The sequence below is a fragment of the Microcebus murinus genome, chromosome 12, assembly GCF_040939455.1.
Source record: "Microcebus murinus isolate Inina chromosome 12, M.murinus_Inina_mat1.0, whole genome shotgun sequence".
In the NCBI taxonomy this organism is placed as follows: domain Eukaryota; kingdom Metazoa; phylum Chordata; class Mammalia; order Primates; family Cheirogaleidae; genus Microcebus; species Microcebus murinus.
In genome coordinates, this window is record NC_134115.1 from 63,435,623 (window position 1) to 63,457,832 (window position 22,210).

General features: G+C 36.3%; 2 protein-coding genes across 6 annotated transcripts in view; one reads left to right on the forward strand and one right to left on the reverse strand.

Moving 5' to 3' along the window:
• Nucleotides 1–13,422, reverse strand: part of ERP44 (endoplasmic reticulum protein 44) — a 66,152-nt gene extending 52,730 nt beyond the window's left edge. The window contains exon 1 of one of the 2 annotated variants that reach the window (XM_076008876.1): nucleotides 13,151–13,422. In XM_076008876.1, coding sequence (XP_075864991.1) covers nucleotides 13,151–13,207 — 57 coding nt within the window. In that variant the 5' untranslated portion in view covers nucleotides 13,208–13,422. The remainder of the gene's footprint in view (nucleotides 1–13,150) is intronic. The other variant, XM_076008877.1, reaches the window with a different exon arrangement.
• Nucleotides 12,713–22,210, forward strand: part of INVS (inversin) — a 152,452-nt gene continuing 142,954 nt past the window's right edge. Inside the window, exons 1-2 of one of the 4 annotated variants that reach the window (XM_076008871.1) lie at nucleotides 12,713–12,874; nucleotides 17,294–17,423. In XM_076008871.1, the coding sequence (XP_075864986.1) occupies nucleotides 17,318–17,423 (106 nt within the window). In that variant the 5' untranslated portion in view covers nucleotides 12,713–12,874; nucleotides 17,294–17,317. Of the gene's footprint in view, nucleotides 12,875–13,598; nucleotides 13,785–17,293; nucleotides 17,424–22,210 lie in introns of those variants that run through there. The other 3 variants (XM_012768988.2, XM_012768995.2, XM_076008872.1) reach the window with 3 other exon arrangements.

Consider the following 22,210-nt stretch of genomic DNA (forward strand, 5'->3'; position numbering starts at 1 on the left):
CTGAATAGGCATTTGACAAAGTTCAACAGCATCTGTGACTTAAAATACTAAGAAGGTTACTCAAAGGAAAAAAAATCTGTCTCAGCCCAAAGCCATTATCATGTTTATTTGGAAAATACTAGAGGCATTATTATTAAATTTAGAACAAGACAAGGAACTCCTATCAAGACCACTATTATTTAACATTCATTTAACATTTTTGGAGGTATTAACATAAGAAAACCCAATTAGGAAAAAAGATACAGGTATAAAAATGGGAAAGAGGTAAAATCAGCACTCTTTGCAAATGATATAATTGAATACATGGAAAACCAAGACAAATTAACTAAAATACTACTACAATCAGAATTTATAAGATATTGAGGTACAAGATTAATACACAAAATTAATAACACACACATAAAAACAATTAGACTATAATAGAGGAAAGGAGCCTATTTACACTGGCAACAAAAAAGAGCCTATTTACACTGGCAACAAATACCTAGAAATAAAGTTAAGAAATATGAAAACAAAAAAAAAAATACTTTCAAACAGTCCCAAAGCCATTAAGAAAACATCTTTTATCTCATCTTTACAATATTCAGGAATATTTATTAACTTAGTACTTCAAAGTAATATTCCTAAATAATTGATAGACTTAGAAATTCTTTTCATGTGGGAATAGTGAAAATCTCTCTGCTGATTTCCTCAAATATCACAATCCATTTTGCATTACATAAGATTTAGAAAAGCTGGATACTACTGAATGAACAGGTATTCCCCAAATAAAGTAAGCAAAGAAAGACATCAAACACAAAAGCTAAGGCGACAAATACAACTTCAGTCATAGCTATTCAGTCATAGCTACTCAGATGGTTTTTCTTGACTCATGGTACAAATGAAAAAGAAAAACAAAAACCCTATTTTGTTACAGGGTATTGGAGGCTTTTAAGAATTAAAAGTTATTTCTTGACTGGGCAAGTTGGCTCACACCTGTAATTCTAGCACTCTGGGAGGCTGAGGTGGAAGGGTTCCTTGAGGCCAGGAGTTACAGACCAGCCTGAGCAAGAGCCAGACCCCATCCTTCCAAAAAATAAAAAAAATTAGCCAGGTGTGGTGGCAAGCACCTGAACGTGGGAGGTTGAGGCAGAAGGATCGCTTGAGCCCAGGAGTTTAAGGTTGCAATGAGCTATGATAATGCCATTATAATCTAGCCCGGGCAATAGAGTAATACCCTGTCTAATTAATTAATTAATAAGCAAACGATTTCTTGAGGACTCACATTATTATATATTTTAAATCAACAGAGTGAGACCCTGTCTTATTAATAAATAAATAAGCAAGCGATTTCTTGAGGGCTCACATTATTACATAGTTTAAATCACTGTTTGGTCAACATAATAACCAGTGTGAATCAGGGAGGTCTTTATAACTTTACTTACCATTGCGGATAGGAAAATACAATTTACTCTCCTCTTTTAACCAACTCTCCATCTTGCCAATGGGAAGTATATGTGTAAGTATTAATATGATTATAAAAGCAAGACCATATAACGAGCTTTTCTTGATCCAAATTGAAATATTCATCATAAGCTATCTTATCTGCCAACAGGTTCTCACCAAATACTTTCATCTCAGTATCTAAATTTAAAAAGATTTGTTAAATCCCCAGTTTTCATGAAATCTATAAATAGATTTAACTTAATGGTCAAAACTTAATAAAAGCAGTAAATATTATATATGCTTCAGAAGTGTAAAAAACTTTACACCCCAATGGAAGCAATATTTAAGGGGTAACTGTAGTGAATGTAAGTTAGGCTTACAGGAGCAAATGAAACTGTATAACCAGCAATTTGAAATCTTCCACTGATACACAAATAAGACTTTTTTCATCTCTTAAGTGACCGAAAATCTGTAATAATCTACTCTTCCCTTACTAAATTCAACTAGAGAAAGATTATATATTTCTAAAGAATCATCATTTTCCATATATCTAGTCCATTACAACAGTTAGAGATACATTTTTTGAATGATTTAGAATGTTCACAGTAATAGAGATGATGCTTTTCTATGTAGAGCAAATGATACCTTTCAAACAGCAGAGCATAAAGCATGTTTCTTCAATTCCATTTATACCATTTATAGGAATTTATTTGTTTTGCATTAAAAACAGAAATATCAAGTTAGATTTTTATTTCTATCAATCATAATTACATTTGTCAGTATTTTGATAAGATCATATCATAACTTACCAGGGGAATGAGACAAGTTGATAAATACTTTCAGAAACCACTAATATTTAGAATATTTAAAATGAAAACCCTCACCCATTTACTCATTTCAGAGGGTTATAAGATAGTACAATACAGAAGGATGGTCAGCACAAGAACTAGCCTCCTCCAAGGTACTTCTCCATACCACAACTCCATTTGTTTGACAAGCTTCTTTTCTGTACTCATTACCTCACAAACAATCTCTTACATGCCAGATATGATGCAAAGTCCTTCATATATATTTTATCTTAATCTTACAATCTTGCAGAATAATCATCCCCATTTTTTAAATTAGAAAAATTGAGGCTCAGAAAGATAAGGAACTTTGCCTAATATCACAAGGCTAAAAAGATGGAGAGACAGGAATGAAGCAGGTCTTTCTAGCTTCAAAATCACTCTACCTTCTAGTATTGTCAACTGAAATGTTATTCTGGAAATCCAGACCTCAGAACTACTTCTATAATGCATCAACTCTCCCTGAAAGGGAAGAACTTTGCACACCTAGCCTTCTGGAAAAAGAATCCACGGAACAAACATGCTTGAAGCATGCACAAATATTTTAACTGAACAATAACTTAAATTTATAGTTTACAAGCACATATATTATCTCTTTACATCACCATAGCAACTCTGAAGCTGAAGTAGGAATTATATTATCCCTATTTTGTAAATGAGAAAACAGAAACTTCAGTATCTGGCATATAGTAAAAAGGAAAATATTTGTTAAATGAAGAAGACTCAAATAATCTAAAGTTACTTGTTCAAATTAATGGCAGAACAGGATTCAAATCCAGGTCCTTCAATACTAATGCCAGTGGACTATATAACAAAACACAACTGCCTCCATAAACTATTTTCATAATTATATAATGAATTTAAGTTCAAACTAAGTATAGTATTAAAACAGAGCTAAACAGATAACTTATTCACTTAATAGTCATTTTATAATGTGATAACTTATTCACTTAATAGTCACTACTTTTGTTAGTATAAAGACAATGCATTATTAGAATAAGAAGACCACAGGGGCTGGAAGCTAGGCAGGTGAGCTCATTACTTCAGGGCATGCAATTTTAATACCATTGTATGGACAACTTGAAAGTTTCAAAAAAAGGATATTACTTATTCATTCATTCACTGATCCCCTCGTCCAAACAACATTTATTGAGGACTTACTATGTGACAGAAATCAGAAGAGTATAGGTGCCTACAATGTACTATAGACACATTCATAAACATTCTCGTTTGTTTCCCTAGAACTTTGCTGGAGAAGTCTTTATCCTCATCTGATATGTAAGAAAATGGAAACTCAAAAAGGTTAAATAACTTTTTGAAGTTAGTGGTCAAAGTAGGAGTCATTTCCAAATGGTAGGAGTACAACCACATGTATGTATATGGTATCTTTTCTTTCTATATTCCCACAAACCAGTAGTCTTCCATTCTACACCAAGATTAAAGAGCCTAACTTTGCATTGTCCAAAATATACACATTCAAATATGCAGAAAGAAACAGAACAGATAAATACTAAAATACTATCAGTGGTTGGTGCATGCACTTTTTTCTTCATTATGCCTTTCTCTACCATAAAAGTGTTATTGCTTTCAGGAATTGAAAAAAACATGTCAGGAAATCTTTTGGTTTGACATTTTAAGTTATTACAACAGTATTTTTCACACTGCAAGTTGGGACTCCTGTCATACACAGAGAATATTTTTACTTTAACATACTAGGAGCACACTGCCATAAACAGTCAAGGCTATCCCTAACAGAGGCAACTGGGCCAAGGCTGAGGAGATCAATATTACCAGCAACCCAGTTAGGAAGTTTACCTTACTGAGTTAGAATCATATGCTGAGGTTGCTAAGACCTATGGTAAGAAAAAAGCTTCTATTCATGAAATTGTGAACATTGTTATATTTTATTATCACTTACTGTTTTTGCTCTCTTACTGTGACTAATTTATAAATTAAACTTTACATAGGTATGTATGTATAGGAAAAAACATAGTCTGTGTGTATATACAGGGTTCTGTACTACCTGTAGTTTCAGGCATCCACTGGGGCCCTTAGAACATATGTCTCATGGATAAGGGGGGAGTACTATAGTTCTAAAGCAAAATTGGGGTCTCTGAAACCATCATTTCATTCAAAGGTTAAACTAACAAAGAATTTTAGTATTTTGCAACATTATGGTACCTTTGTTAACTGTGAGAAATAGTATCTACTCCTGTAAGACTTCCTGTGAGAAATAGTATCTACTCATACTAAAAACTCCTGCTATTTAGAAAATTTGAGGAATTAGTCAATTTAAGTAGATGTTTTCTAAGAAATCACTTTGACTACAAAAAAAGTGTAGCTCTTCATTATTCTTAGCTCTTCCAAAACATGAAGTCACTACAGAAGTGTGAGCTTATGGCCAGCTAGTTGACATTTTACTGTACTTGGGCCAGAACTCTAGCAATAAAAGTCAAAGAAACTGAAAATGTCCAAATTTCTTCTCTCAGGATAACTCTAAATCACAATACTTATCTTACACTTGAAGCTGTTCTTTAAACAAAGAGATAGAGTTTGAGAATGTGTTGGTATTTTTAAAAGCTGGCATTTCCCTGTACATTTCCAAATCTTCAAATACAACAAAAAAGCTAAACAGCAGTCATGTATATATGAGAGTTATCTTGTCCAAAGGACCAAAAAATTTTAACTGTTTGACATTTTATTTTGTAGACATATTCATAATTTGTACTCTATCACTAAATCATACTTTATTCTCATTTTGGAGTTTGCATTAAATATTAGTGTGTTCATGAGCTCATGTAATTTCTGGCCATTTTCAAGTAAGTAGAAAGATATGCACATTAATTTATGGATTTACCAAATTAAAAGATTAAGCTTCTGGCCAGGGTATCTTTTTGATGCCTGACGCAAACACTTAAAACAAATCAATAGGCCATCATTTTACAGGTAATTTTACTAACTAAAATGGAGGCATAGTCTTATCCAGTAAAATTTCCCCTAAAGTATCATTTAAAGCTGTAGCCCTCAAAAGGGATTTTATCACTGAGACAAATTGCAGGCCTTCGAATCCCAAAGTCACAGTCACATTCCATTAGCATTCCAAGAACAGTCTATTCAATCCTACTCAATATTCAGTTGAGAAAACTAAGTACTCAAGATGGAAAGTGACTTGCCTTCAGTGACTTTGTGAACTACTGGAAGAATCAATGCTAATATTCAAACTCATTTTCTAGTTTTCACTATTATTCTTGGTGCCTCCCTAAATTTGCTATCAAGCAACCAGAAGCCAAATCTGTGCTCACTGATAAAATTGACATTTTCCAGATTATTGCTCTCCCTTAACAGGCAAGATATATTCCTCACAAGCTTTGAAACATCATGAGGCATTTTCCTTATTCTTTACCCCAGCTCTGTTTTGGCTTCTGAGACAGACAGAAGGAGCAAAGCTCTAGACCAGCCGTATCCACTTTCTGCAGATGGCACTATCTATGATGATAGGAATGTTCTGTAATTGGCACTGTTCAATATAGTAGCCACTTGCCACGTGCGCCTATTGAGCACTTGAAATGTAGCTACTGTGACTGAGGAATAAAATTTTTTATTTAATTTTAAGGATTTAAAATTTATAGCACAACTCTAGACAAATATAACTTCATTCATTATTACTGCATATGATCCACTCATGGTCCTTATATCCTTTCCCTCCTGCTAAATATAGCAAGACCCTAATGGTTGAGTCCCTTAGAGATAAAAAGGGCTCCACTTCCTTTTTTCCAGGGTCAAAACTCTTCTGATTCCTAAAGATGTTTTTCTAAAATCTCTTAAATCCAATCACCAAAGGTCTCATTACCATACTACAATAATCTTAAGATATAGAAAAAGTATTGGCACTCTACTATTTAGCCTACAGTTTTCTTTAGCTCAAATACTATAACAATGTTTTTGTGAGATGTTTTTCTTCTTCCTTTTCATTGCTTTTCTCTTCTAAGAGATGGGGTCTTGCTATGTTACCCAAGCTAGCCTTGAACTCCTGGGCTCAAAGTGATCCTTCCTTCCTCCCTAGCCTCCACAGTAACTGGGATTACAGGCATGCACCACTGTAACTGCTGTTTTTCTCTACTATTTTATATTAGTAATGCTCATGTCTACAAATTCGAGTAACTTAGAGTTTGATATAATGCTCAAAGTTCTACATAATGATAAAAATCACACGGCTGTAGGAATCACAGAGATCTTAACCACAATATCACCAAGGATTCCCAAAGCAGTTAGAATTTGGCTTCAGTCTTTACAAGGACAGAACCACGACTTCAAACCCATGGCATTACAGAAGAGACTCCTTCAAAGCAGCATTGTTTTCCTCTCCCCTCTTGAATGGGGTAAACCAAATGCTGGTGAGAATACACTGTGGACTGTGATTTTTATTTTTTTACTAAACTGATAATGACTGTTCTAACAGAAACTGGCTCAAGGGTTTACCAGCTTCTTTAGGGCCAATTCTGACATTTGGTCATGTCAGCAAATCAGACAGCAAGACTTCTCAATAAAACAGAAACAAAAAAATAGGTTATTCACGTAAAAGATTTATTCAGTTACTGAAAGGCACAGCCCTTTTTCTTCATTCCATTCAGGAATGAATTTATCCATTTAATCCTTCAAGGCAATACTCAAGTTCATCTTTCTCCAAGAAGACATGTCTTATTCCTCCACTGAGAAATAATTTGTTTCTTCCAAACATCCACAGCAGTACTTCTCAAACTTTGATGTGCATATGCATCACCTGGGTATAAGCTGTTAACATGCAAGTTCTGACTCAGTAGGCCTGAGGTGAGGCTATTTGAAAGAAATTCTGAGGTGATACAGACACCTAGGCTCACAACCACACTTCTGAATGGGAGGATCTATAACCCACTTCTACAGATACCCTAGGCACCCACCACTTTCTTTTTGGTATTCTAATTATTGCACATACACATCTTCTCTTCTCATCTGAATTATTAATTTCTTGGAGGCACAATATGCATCTCAATTATCTTTTCCTCTTCCACAGTAGGCTGTAACCAGGCATTCAAATGACAGGCGGAAAGGAAAAAATAATACCAATGTTACAGATTAAGTTCCTGCAGCCTGTACCATAGAGAGTCCCCTCCATGGAATCAAAGGTACACTGAAGATCAATAAATGTTGTGAAAAGTCAAACTGTTTTTAATCATTTCCTTGGTTGGAAGAAATAGAACACAGCAATGGTTAGTATCAGAAAAGCTGTGACCAAAGCATGCTACTCCTTATGTGGATAACAGGGTGAAGGGCACAAACCTGCAACTTGTTGAAAAGCCAGCAGATTTTTTTTAAGGAACTACTCAATCAAATAATAAATCTATAATTAGGAGGACTTATAGGAATATCCTTTATGAAAACAAGATGGACTACACAAAGAATCACTGAATCATCAAATCCAATGTGCTTACCTTATCGACCAAAAAATTTAGTTAGGTAATTTATCCAAGATTACAGTGTTAAATAAATGGAAGAGTTGGAACTTACACATAGATAGGTACCCTGACGACCATTTTTTGCACTATGATATCTCTTGAATGGATACCCATGAATAAAGGAATAATACCTTCCATTGTTCTTACACTACATCTTCTGAGCACATTTATTCTGAATTACTAGAAGAGTAACCAATTTTTTGAAAAAAGGACAAATAACATGAACAATACAAACATACACAGAAATATAATGTCAATAAATATGAAAAAATATTTATTACCTTGGTTGTAATCAAAGAAGTATAAATTTAAATTGAGACCATTTTTGATCTACTAAATTGGCACAGATTACAAAAACACCCACTGTGACTAAAGTGTGAAGAAGTGGGCCTACTCATGCACTGCTGGTAGGAATACACACTGGTACAACTTTTCAGTAGGACAATGTGGTACAATGTATCAGAAATCCTAAATATAAAACATACCATATGACCCAAAAAATATAATTCTAGAAAAGTATCCTTAAGATATATTTGGACATTTGCAGTGAACATCACTATATGCATATCTTTTATAACTGTGAAAAATTGGCAATAACCAATAACCAAATATCTTAAAAGATGAAGTAAATTATAGTGCATTTAAATTTAAAGACTGAGGTGCGATAAAGCTATTAAAAATCATAGTATACAATCTAGAAGAAGTTTTTAATAACTGTGGCAATTAGACATCTTCTCCAAGGCTTTTACAAATTTTAATCCATTGGACGTATGATTGATTGAATTCACATAGGGTAGTGTATTCCAGTGCCTTTCAACCCTGTGTACATCATAAAATCAACTAAGAATATAAAGGGTTAAGAACTCTGTGTTTGTGTGTGTCTGTGTGTGTGTGTCTAGCATCCAGAAATAGACCAACAGTTCTATAAAAGACAAGCTAGAAACAGACAGTTCATACAACGAGAAATGCAAATAACCTTTACACATAAGAAAGCTCAATCACATCCATATTAAAGAGATACAAATTAACATACATTGAGATAACATTTCTCACCTATCAGACTAACAAATACCCAATCATTTGACTTCATACCTTGTTAGCAAGGTATGAAGGTATAGGGAAATCAAAATATGGCACAACCCCCATACAGATGAATTTCAAAATATATAGCAACATCTACAAAGTTACATATACATTTACCTTTCGCCATAGCAACTTTACTTATAGAAATCTGCCTCAAAGATACACTATCAAAATTATGTATGCACAAACTACCATTTGCTGAACTATCTGTAACAGCAAAAGAATGGTAACAACAGTAGATTTATAAATCTATCTAGTGGAGTATAAGCAGTTAAAAAGAAATACAAAATATTTCTATTCTCACCTCTAAAATAAATTTTTAAGTTAAAAAAAAGTGAAGAAAAGTAGGAATAATATGCTACAGTTTAATCAATGGGGAGGGAAAAACAAATATACACATACATAAATACAAATAGCTTGTACATTTAGAAAAAAAGGAAGGGCCATAAAATAAAAAAAAATAAATAAAAAGTTTTCCTATATTAGGAAGCAGATAAGACAATAGAAAAGACGGATAGAAATTAGACTTATCCAAATATAGTTTGCTTTATAGATTTGGCTTTAGAAGCAGAAAATTTTACATAATTATAAAATAAAAGGTAAATTTTTAAAAACTGAAGGTTGAAAGATAAAGGAAACAAATGAACCTAACAATATATACTGAGCTGGTGGTTAAGAACACATAAACTGAATTTCAAATTTATAGGAAACGCAAGGAACAAAGAAACATAAAACCATGTCGCGAGGCTGCAATATCCAGAATGCAGGAAATTCTACAGGACAGAGGATCCAGTTTCCTAAATAAATTACAAGGAAAAAAGATGGGATGGAGAGGGAACCTATAAGTTTAAAAAGTTTTACAAGCAACATATGAACCAATTGAAATGTATGGATTTTATATGGTCTCTGTTTTGAATAATCAATATTAAAAGAAACTAAGAAAGATCCAAACACTGATTAGACATTTGATATTATGAAGGAATTCTCCGTTAATTTTTCTAGATGTGATAATAGTATTCTGGTTTTTGTTTTGTTTCTTAATTCTTATCTTTTAGAGACATACTAAAAAAAAAAAAATCACCTGGAAAATGTGTTTAAAAAACTAATGTCTGGGTCCCACAGATATAACTGATTTCATACAGGGCTCAGACATCATTTTATTAAAACTGCCACAGATGATTCTAATGAGCAGGCAAGTTTTGTAAAAACACTGATCTGGGACAAGTTACCTCAACAGTATAAATAACTCACCTGATTATCAAGCCAACTACAATGCCTCCAAAAGTACTCATCTTAAAGATTGGAATCTGCATGTATTATTGCAGTAATATCTAAAACTGACATCTCTGATTCTACTGTACTTATTTTTAAGGTACTTACGAAGATTAAATGTTTACTTAGCTCTCTAAATTTACTTAGCTCCCTAAACAAATTTTTCTTGGCTTCCTATACATATTGAACAAACCAGGAACAACAATGGAAAAAACTTTAACTGTTGAGGCACAGGGCAATTAGAACTAGTAACAACCTATGATCTACAAACATAATTATCAAGAGATTAACAAGAAAATGTCTTCAATAAAGCAACTGGAGTGGAGTGCTACAATTCTTTGAGCCACAGAAGTAGTTACTGAAGATATATGAGACAACTTCATTCCAATTTATTCCCCTTAATCTCATCTTTTCCAAACTCTTGTATACAAACAATGCAGAAGAACAATGCTAAGAAATAATTACTCTAAGGGGAAAATGAATACTTTCAACCCAGAATAGAGCCATCTCAGATAAAAAGATAAACAGAAAAGAACTGATTTAGATATATATTATTTATTTATTTTATTTAAATATTTAGGAAAGCTCAGGAAAAAAGTTATCACATTGAGCTTCTGTGTTTAGTTTTCCATTGAGAAATGTTTTTTAGACATGGAGTGATATGTTCCAAAAAGCTTTTGAAATCAGGGAAAGACAGCTACTTGCCTCCAAAAGTTTAGGATTATCTTTCAGTTGTTATCTTATGAACACCACTAACTATGAATAGGTCTAGTCCTTGAGGGCTGAAGTATAAAGCGCCTAAAGAAAATATTATAGTAAGAGAATATATGGTATTTTAGAGCAAGCTATTTAAGGAAAAAATGATTACCTCAGCTAAGTGGGAACTTGGGTTTTCTACGGCTGTGAGTGGGAAGGAATAAACTTGTCTGGGAGAGTTGGTGGAGGAGGAAGAAAGTACACTGGGGAACAAAGAGAAATTATTAGACAAGTGGGATACTGAGTAAGCACATTACATCAGTAGGATAAATAACTCAAAGACAAGCAACTCAAAAGTTGTGATTAGACAGGATAGATGTTTCATAAATATTCGCTAACTAGTATGGGATTACTAAAACTAGTCAAACACTGTATTTAAATGAATCCAGCTTGACCTGTAATTCTGGTTTATTAAATCTTTTCTGGGGCTGTATTTTACAGCCCATTCATCTTTACAGGTATTCCCTACGTCTTCTAGGTTTTTCTACTCATTTACATTTGCACAGAAAGATAAATATACAAAATATTAACTAGATTTTATTTAAATCTAGACTTTATTTGGAAAAAAATCTCTTCCTATATATATAATAGGATTGATAGATTTTCTACAAAAAGCATGAGTTATTTCCAAATAAATTCTTTCTCCTTCTTAAACTTAGCTCTGCAACCAAACATACCATTTGAGGAAAGTGCATCTGACATAGTTTATGTACTCAATATCTCAACTTTTGTTTCCCATGTCTTAAAATTTTTGCCCTTTGTGCTTTTTGATAACCTAAAAGTAATTTCTAGTACCCAATTCATAATTCAAGCCAATTTACAGGTAAGGAAATATTAGTATCTGGTGTCCTTAAGGAGATAGTGGTCTCTAATAACAGTTTATTCCAACACTTTTGGAGGGAAAAAAAATCAGTGTATAATGAAATCACCAAGAAACAGCACTGTACAGAATATTTTCCTCCATATAGAAGTCATCCACTGTTGAATACTTATAAAAAGTGGCAATAAGACAATCACTGAATATTACCATGTTTACATACAACTTTTAGTTCTCAAAAGTACTTTGACATTCCATTTAGGTATTTTTAGTGCTCTTCTTAAAAAGGTTCAAGTGAGATAAGAAGAGAAAGAGAAGAAGAGATAAGAGGAGAGAAAGGGAACTATTTCAAACACACATCATATTAAAAAATTTAGTGTGATAATGGTGAAATAAGCACTGCAAGTCAAGATACCTGTTTCTAATCCCAGTTCTGCCAGTAACCTGCTATAAGACTTCCTGTGAGTCATTTAATTCTGATTCATAAATTGTAAAGAAAGTGGTTCTTAATGTTTATCTTAAATTCGAATTTCTAATATTCCATTGCAATTACTTTCAAATATTGTATCACAACAGCCAATTAAATATTCATATACCTCCTTTGGCCATATGGATTTAGTTCTTCGCATTTGTCTCAATTTGACCTGAAGCCTGGATCACTTACGTTGCACATTCAAGATGCACTTTGGAGAAAGAGACTAGGGAAAGATTCTTTTATAAGATGGAATGATGCTGAGTAGATTAGGCAGTTAAGGAATGAGTGCTTTTGTATGCAGAAGACCTGGTCATTCTCAAGTCAGGAGCACTGAAGAAGAAATCTACTTCAGTGAAGGGTTTGGGGTAACAGGGTGTAACAAGACTTGAGAGAGGCCTTGAGCTGAGGCTGTCAAGTAATCAGACCCTCCACCCTTTAAACCCTTATTCCCCCAGTGGACACCAAACCAGTCTCCAGTTCCGGGTTCCCAACCAATCGCATCAAGCCACAACAGACTGCTCTGCCAACCCGGGCACTGTTTCAGGGTTCCAGAGTGAGATTCACAAGACCCCAGCACCTGTCGGCCTCACGCCCTTCCCAAATGGAGAGGGGTAAGAGAGAACGCTAGGTCTATCCTTGGTCCTTTCCGATTCAAGCTACCACCAGGTCCACTAGCCCTCGAAGCTCAAACAACCACGGTACTCCAGAGGTAAGGGAAAGCTCCTCCTCCGAGACCCTTTTACTCTCCCCAGGCCAATTCTCCCATTTAAGGTCCCAACCCCCGACCGTGGTTTCTCGGGCCCTGGGGACCCCGGGCCTGGAAGCGAAAAGATGGATAACGGGAGAGAAGGCAGCGAAGGAAGAGTACACCCCTCACCGCGGGAGGAAAAGAGAGGAAAGCAGGGGCAGCAGTGTTCCCCCTCGGCAAAGGTGGGAGGCCGTTCGTGCATCTATCGAAGAGTCTGTCATTCCCTCACTCACTCACCAGGAGCAGCAGGGAGCATCTGAGGTCGGGTAAGGATAGGAAGACCGCAGGATTCATGGTAACGCTGGGGTCCACGGCAGGGACAGGTGTTGGCAGCTGGGACCGGGCTGGGTTGGGTTGGGTTAGGAAAGGGCTAGGCTCCGGGAGCCGGCGGCAGCGGAGGATCCTCCCGGCAGCGACACCTCGCCCTCTCGACCCGGGCTCCAGCGGCGAACACCCGGGACAACTTCCAGAGAGGCCTTGCACACCCTCACTTCCGGGTCCTGCTCGGCGTGGGGCATGTCGGGAAATGTAGTCCTACAGTAACCTCGCCGAGTACGTCATCGGACATCTAGAACTCCCTTTCCCATTACGCTCTCGGCCTAGGTTCCCCGAGTCCGCTACGCGCGAGGCCCTGTGGGATAGAGAGGGTGGAGGGGGGAGTACTTCTGTGCTTCAGATGGTGGGAACTACAATTCCCAGAGGGCTGTGCGGCCGAGCGCCTCAGGCGGCCTCCTGGGGGCCTCCGCTTGCTCTGGCGCTTTGGGGGCTGACCCAGCTGGGTGTAGTGTCGTGGCCTGGCGGGAGGGGCGGCCCGGTTCGGGTCGCGCCTCTTGGAGCCGCCCCCGGGACATCAGTCCTGGAGGAGGCGAGGGTGAGTAGGAGGGGGCCTGGCTTGGGAGGCTCGGTCTGTACCGCCTTGGCCCCTGCTGCAGACTTACGGCCCTCTTGGTCTAGGTTGTGGCCTGAGCCTCCATCATTGGCCTCCTCTCCTGCTGCTGCTGCTTTCTGCGCTAATTCCTGCATTACAAAGTCAGAGCCACCTCTCAAAGCCTCGGTGGAATGAGTCAATGACTGACTTATCCCTAACTGTCTCAGAGGGCTCATGTAAGGAGTAAATGTGGTAAGGGATAGGAAAGCACGTTGTAAAATGGAAAGCTCAGTGCGAGAGTGATTGCTGCTAATGCGTGAATCGCTTCTGCAGGATAATTACGAAATTCCTTAGCCAAGCAATCTAGGAACTTAACCTGGCCCCAGGTAGTTCTGCAGCATTTTCTGTAAACACTCAGCCAGTACAAGCGCCCACGCTCGGCCACTACTTAGTACTCAGGAGGCGCTTGGAGCTTTTGTGGTTCTCCTTACTGCCTGCCTTTGCTCCAGCTTTCTCACTACCTGGAATGGCTTTACATCCCCTTCTCTTTCTGAAATACCATCTTAAATGTCACCATCTTTGAGAACTTCCCCAACAACCAACCCTTTAGTCCTAATCATAGTTACTCTTCCTTTGTGTATGACTGCAACACCACTAGTTTTGTACCGTTATAATTTGTTAGAGCTTTATTACACGATCTTGTTTTATTAATGATGATAACTCTGCAATTTATAGCACTTTAAAAAAGTGGTTTTGATTTTCATCTATTATAAAAATGATTTACAAAAAGTTAGTGCTAAAAAAATACATTTGTGCTAAAAACTCTAGAGCTTGGCTTTCCCAGGGTGACAAAATTAGTGACACAGCCAATACTCTTACTTAGCTCCCTGACTCTTAGTTCAGTGCTCTTGTCTCTGTACCATTCATCTACATCTCTGACAGAGCCCAAGTGAGCCCAAGTATAGTTGAAATGGGAAATTTAAAAAGAGCAGGGACTCAGGAGCATGAACTTGTTATTCCAAGAAATTAAACTTTAATCCTGCTGACCCTTTGGACTTAGCACTTAACCTATGAACTTTCATTCAACAAACATTTACTGAGCACCAGCTATATACCTGTTACTGTGCTTAGTGCTAAGAATTACGAAGTAAAATCGTGTGTGTGTGTGTATATATATATATATATATATATATATATATATAACAGATTTAGTTTTTAGTATATTTTTCAAAGGGTATAAACTTTTTTGTGATTCTCATGTACTCTGATCACTTAGAATCTCAAATGACAGGACTTAGAGTCCAGAACAGTGCTTAACACATAGCGCTCAGTTTGTTGAATGCATGAATGTGGTCCACCTTTTTCATTTTTCATATTTTATAGAAACCCAGAGAGCTAAGGTAGCCTAAGGACATATTGCTTATTATTAAACTAACCAGGCCTAGAACCCAAATGCAAGTACTCCTCTACCATGTTTCCACCTCCACCTCTGTTTCTTACCATCTCTCAAGTGGCTTTAATACAATCTCACATATACCAGTGGTTCTTCTGACATGATAGACATTCTCAGACATGACAGAAGTCTCACAGCACCCTTTTCCTCCATATTTTCTGCCAGCATGTTAACTCAAACTGTCAGCAAAATAAAAACATGAAGAGCTGACCTTTATCATAATTAAGAAAATATGTTCCCTCTAAGGTAGAATTTGAACCAATAATCCTTTGTCAATGACAACACAAGTACTGGTTCACCGGTTGTGATAAAGTTATCTTACAAAACTCCCAGATCGGCCGGGCGCTGTGGCTCACGCCTGTAATCCTAGCTCTTGGGAGGCCGAGGCGGGCGGATTGCTCGAGGTCAGGAGTTCAAAACCAGCCTGAGCAAGAGCGAGACCCCGTCTCTACTATAAATAGAAAGAAATTAATTGGCCAACTGATATATATATAAAAAATTAGCCGGGCATGGTGGCGCATGCCTGTAGTCCCAGCTACTCGGGGGGCTGAGGCAGAAGGATCACTCAAGCCCAGGAGTTTGAGGTTGCTGTGAGCTAGGCTGACGCCATGGCACTCACTCTAGCCTGGACAACAAAGTGAGACTCTGTCTCAAAAAAAAAAAAAAAAAAAAAAAAAAAAAAAAAAACTCCCAGATCCCCAGGAGTCACAGAAATCAGAGTAACATGCTTTTTGGTGAAATCAAAAGAGGACTTGCCTACCCTCGTAGCAGCAATTAACTGGAGCTGATTTAACAGCTGCTCCTTTTAGATAGGGTATGTATGCTCCAGTTCGCCATGATCCCATTACTCCCTACATTTCTTACATTTGTTACCTCCTTGGTCCTTGCAGGCATTCAACTTTGAAACTTTGATATGACATCTTGTTTAGGAAGGATGTTTAAGACTGTTAATGCAAATAGTCCTCTTTTCTTCCTATCAGATGCTTGAATTCTTGCTGCATTTCTGACATAGTCCAGCCTCTGCTTATATACTTTTATGATAGAGAACTCACTTTTCCTGTGCTGCTGGTGCATTTTTAAAAGGTTCTAACAAACTACATGAGACTACCAGTCAGAACAAAATTTTCCTTAATGAAATAAGGTTAATCTAATGATACGGTGTTCCAAGTAAGATCCTAAGGTCAAGATCTCAAACTAGGTATATTTTCCTGATGGACCAAGGAGAAAACAAAAATCTCACCCTTTATGGGTGTGAGGGAAATATCTAGGTACCTTTGAATTTAGCACTTAAATCTAGTTAATTCTGACTTGACAATTAAGTTTACATCATACCCTTTTAGTGATTTGGTCATCAGCTTTATTCTCAACATCAATTCTAATGTTTAGTATTATATATAATCATATTATTTGTATTAGCTTAGAAGTCACTGTGACTGTTGAGCCCTGTACATAATGTTAGATGTTGAGTCTCTTTTTTTTCTAAAATAGCCCCTGAAAAGGGTCTTAGAAACACCTAACCCTCTCATTTTACAGATTCGCAGTTAGTACAAAGGTCACCTAATTTGCCACATTATGGCAATTCTAAAACTAGGAATACAAGTTTTTCAAATCCTAGTCAAATATTTCTAGCAAACTGTGTTTAGAACATACCCACTTGGAACTGATGACACAGGTTTGTTTGTTGGTTTGTTTGTTTGTTTGTTTGTTTGTTTGTTTTAGGAAACAAAGTCTCACTTTGTTGGCCAGACTGAAGTGCAGTGGCCCAATCATAGCTCACTATAACCTCAAATTCTTGGGCTCGAGCAGTCCTCCTGCCTCAGCTTCCCAAGTAGCTGGACTACAGGTGCACCATGCCCAGCTAATTTTTTAAAATCTTTTGTAGAGATGGGGATCTAGCTATGTTGCCCAGGCTGGTCTTAAACTGCTGACCTTAAGCAATCCTCCTGTCTCAGCCTCCCCAAATCCTAGGATTATAGGCATAAGCCACGATGTAGAACCTGATGAAACAGGTTTTATAAATGTTTCTTGCATATGCTCATTGTCTGAATCATTGTCTCAGGTTGCTACAGTTGTTGAGAAGACTATGAACAAGTCAGAGAACTTGCTCTGTGCCAGTTCCTCATTAGCATCTCAAGTTCATGCTGCTGCTGTTAATGGAGATAAGGGTACTCTTCAGAGGCTCATAATAGGTAAGCAGTCCCCTTAAATACAGAAACTTTTTAAAAATAATTCTTTGTCCTAAGGAAGTTTCTTAATCTTAGTTTTAATTTGCAATGTACTCATACATTTTAGTGCAAATATATATTGTTATTTACATTTTCTTCCAACACTTGGACAAGAAAGAAATTAAGCCCTAAAACTTAAAAATGTGGATTAGGATTAGGTGTACTTGAGAAATTTCTATGTAGTTGGCACTGAATGGAAATGCCAATTCTAAGGTGCTAAGGTGCTAATTTATCTTTATAACAATAGAGATATGGAATGAGATAGTAGATAATGATCTTTTAACATTTAATGTATACCTAAAGTGCTTAGGTTTATAAATAGTTTAATTTTGAATGATTTAAAATTGATACTGATCTAATCAGTGTTTTCCTTATCATTTATATGTATAAATGATATATAGAGGTCCAGTGTTGAAGTTCTAGAAGGAGAGAACAAAGTGAATAGGAGAGAGACATTATTCAAGAACAGAATGGCTAAGAATTTTCCAGAATTGTAAAACCCACAAATCCACATATTCACAAGTCTCAAGTCCCAAAGAGAATAAACAAAATAAACATATAAATTATTTGTAATCTTCGTATACACCACTGTCTGGTGACATCATGATTGACAACCTGAGCTACAAAATGAAGTCCAGACTGTTTAATACTAGAACTTTCATACCTATTCCTTCAAAATTTGTTTTCATTCTACATTACCACTTTCTCCAGAAACTTCTACCAGTGCACCTTAACTCCTGGCTAGGCTAGATGTTATTTCGGTTCTCTAATATGCCAATAATTTTATCTTACTTTTCTCTATACATTCTGTTCTCTCTCCTCTCCTCTATCTGCTACCTTGTTATCTTCTTCTCTGCTAAAAAAAAAAACTCCTACTGATCTTTAAAGACAACTATTTTATCACATACTCTGTGAAGATTTCTCTTCCTCTTTCAGAGATGTTATCCTCATTTCACCTCAGCTTTCTACATTCTCTGGAACTTGACATCATCTACCACCTCCAAATCACTTAAACATTCCATCACTCAGCTAAAACTCTTACTTTCAGCTCACTTACTAGTGAGAAACGATAGTTTTTCATCCTTACTGAGACTTCTAATCTAGTATCTTCTCTAGTTCTGATCATCAGTTTCCTTCTTTCTTTACCCCTTTACCTTCCTCCCTATTTAAACCTAATTCCATGGTCTATGATTAAAATTCTTATCTTGGAAAAATTCCCTTTTTTCCTCATCTTCTGTTGCACTTGGCTGTTGCAGTCCCAACTCCAGATGAATCATCTATCTGGGTCTACTCCTGGCAACCCCTGAGCAGTTGAACCCAGCTGAAAGATTACTGTCACCCCAAATTCATGTTACCCTCTTCATATAGACACTGAGTACCTACTGCTCATCACACCACATTTCTCCATAATGGATGTTTCATACCTTCTCACTCTACCAAAACCTCTGCCAATTCCCTTCCCCTGCCCCACATCATTCTCATTAATGCATTATACTTCATAGAGAAAATAAAGACAATAAGTAAGAACTTGCTTATCTTTCATTGTGATATCTGCAAATCTACCTACATCTGCACCCTACTCTTCTCTCTTCCTACTAAAACAGAGCAAAGATCTCTCTTTCTGTCAAAGGACAGTTCTTGTACACATGTTCTATGTTCTGTCCCCTCCTATCTTCTCAGGGACCTTGATTCTTTTTCCCCCCTCTCTGATTACTACATCTTCAACCTTTTCTTCTATTCTAAATTCTTCCCATCAACATTTAAATATGCTCTATTGTCTCCATTATTTAAAAATTCCTTCCCTGTTTCTTCATCTCACTCTAGGTTTTGCCATCTGTCTCACCTTTCCCTCACAGCTACATTAGTGCACAGGCTAACCTGCTACAACCATGATTTAAATAAGATAGAAGTATATTTCATTCTCATAATAGTACACAGGTACATGGAGAGTCTAGGTTGGGTAGATATCTCTACTTCACAAAACCATCCAGGTGTTCTGCCAGGGGTTGGCTCTGCCATTCTGAACATGTGGCCTCCATCTCTACATCAAAGGCAGATACTTTCATCATAGTCATAGCCCAGTCAGCAGGAAGGGGGAAAAAGAGAGTGCTGAGAAAATAATTTGTCATTACGGAGGTAAATGCAGAGCCACACCTAGGATAAAAAAAATCTTAAAAAAAAAAAAAAGTCCCTGGATGGTGTAATGCCCAGCTAAAACTCAGGGGGCTCAATTTCTAGAAAGAAGAATGAGTGAATGGATGGGGGGAGGGGGTAATTATCACTCTCTGTCATTAAAATCAAGCTTCTTGAACCATATGTACCCATTGTTCCCTCAATCCACTCTTTTATTAAAAGGAAAGAAAACATGCTTCCTTATTTTGAAATATACACATAGAGAAGTGCATACAACTTATATGTACAATTTGCCAAATAAATATAAAGCAAACATCAGTGTAACCACCACCTAGATCAGGGGACAGGACATTATCAGTACCCCCAGAAACCTCTAATGCATCTCTCCCTGCCCGCTAGAGTAATTTGCAATCTTAACTTTTATAATAATCATTACATTATAGTTTTACCATGTAAGTATACATCCTTAAACACTGTAGTTTAATTTTGCTTTTTTTGAACTTTTTTGCTAAATGTTCTATGTTCACTTCAACTGAAAAATGTGTGTACAGTTATGTCATTTTCCTGCCCAACTCTTCAATTGCTTCCTATTATACTTGGAATAAAATTTAAAAGGCTACATGTACTTCTTTCGCTCTCCATCCTCACCTTTCACCACTCTCTTCCTAGAAAAACTTGCTTTCTTTCAGCATTTCAAACCTGCCAAACCCTTTTCTGTCTCAGGGCTTTTGCCTGAAATGCTGTTCGCCCCATTCTGAGTCTGACTAACTCTTAGTCATCATTCAAGTCTCAACTTTAAGGTCACGTCTACAAAGAGGCCTGCTCTAACCATCCAATCTCAGTTAAACCTGTTCATTGTATTCTCTCTTGGCACTCTGTAGTTTTTCTTCATAGAACTTGTCCCAGATTATAACTGTATATTTACGTGTTTGAGTATTTTAATATCTCTCTCCTCCATAAGCTAGTGGCCTCCATGAGAGTAGACTGGATTTGCTTAATTCATCACTGTATCCACAAAATTCAACACAGTGCTTGGCACAGAATAGGCACATAAGAATATTTGTTGAAGGAATGAATAAATATTTTATCATTCTTTAAGTGTCTTTCTTCCCAAGTAATCTATCTATCATCTTGAAGACAAGGACTAAAAATTAATTGAGTTGAATTAAATTGAGTTGAGAGACAGGTTGGGAATAAATCCCATGAGAAAAAAAGTTGTTTTAAGTCAGAGTGCCTCAAGAAAAAGCACCATATAAAATGAATTCTTTATTATTTTAATTACAATAACCTTTAAAGAAAACAAAATGTGTGTTATAAATTAAAAACACTTATGCTTGTGTGGCTCAGTCATACAAATCAATTAATGTGTTTCATCATAAAACTTGAACAATCTATAATTTTATATCCCCAGAGAGAAAATCCTTAAAAACCCAAAGGCAGTCATGTGAATCCAGTATAGAGCTGATAAATTTATGTATAAATTGGGTTCCTGTGTCTTCTATCACCTTGTCTGAGGAACTCCTGACTCATTACTGACTGAGGGTGACACTGCTCATTTTTTTAAGAATCATGCCATTATGTCTGTGTTCACAGACAGTAATGCCTTCACTCCATGGTATTTCCCAGCATTTGTATACTAAAATAGTAACTGTTCTTCTTAAATTTCAGTGTATCTTAAACATCCTTTTATGTATCACATGTTTGATGATCTCTAAATATATGGTATTTCTCTTTTCTAAACTAGTGACATAGTACTACAGATGAATTTTTTTTTTCTTGAGTCTTTGTTCACCAACTGCTCAGTGAATTCATTCACTTTAGCATTTTCTGTTTTCCCCTCTCTGTTTCCATGGAGAAGTATGTCAGTGATGTGTTTGACTCCATGGAAACAGATGAGTGTCTCTTTCTACATACACAACTAATTAAATCGAACACTTTCTGTGCTGCCCATTGTTCTGGAGGAAGACTGAAGAGGCCTTCTCTAAATGAGACATCATTTCAGTAGCAATTCTTAGTGTTTACCTAATACAGAGGATTCATGTTTTAACATATGTCACTACTTCCTAGATTCACATGTATTAGGGCTTAGATTGGAGCTCTAAAAACATAAATATGCCTAGTAAAATCTTTATATTTTGTAGTTATAATTGATTGATGTTAAAGCCTTTTTCTTAACAGCAAACTCAAATAATTTGAATGACTACCAGAGATATAATTGATAATAGAATTTAATAGTTTCATCTTAATACTATATAGTGTAATGTAGTAGAAAGGGTGTGGATTTTAGAGTTCAATAAACCTGGGTTTTGACTTCTAACTCTGTCATTTATTAGCTGTATTACCATGGTTAAGCCACTGAATCTTCTTGAACCTTAGTTTCCTCATCTGTAAACTATAGATTATAAAACTTTACTTATGTGAGAGTTAAATGAGATAATGGCAATAAAATATTTAGGATGGCCCCTGATACATAGTAGATAATAAGCAATACCCTAATACTGTTATTGTTATATCAGGTTGGACTTAAACTAAAGTAATGCAATCCTCTGTAGTTTCAGAAATGTCTGAAAATGAAAAAGCAGTCAATGCTACCAAGACTAATACTGAGGTGTTTTATG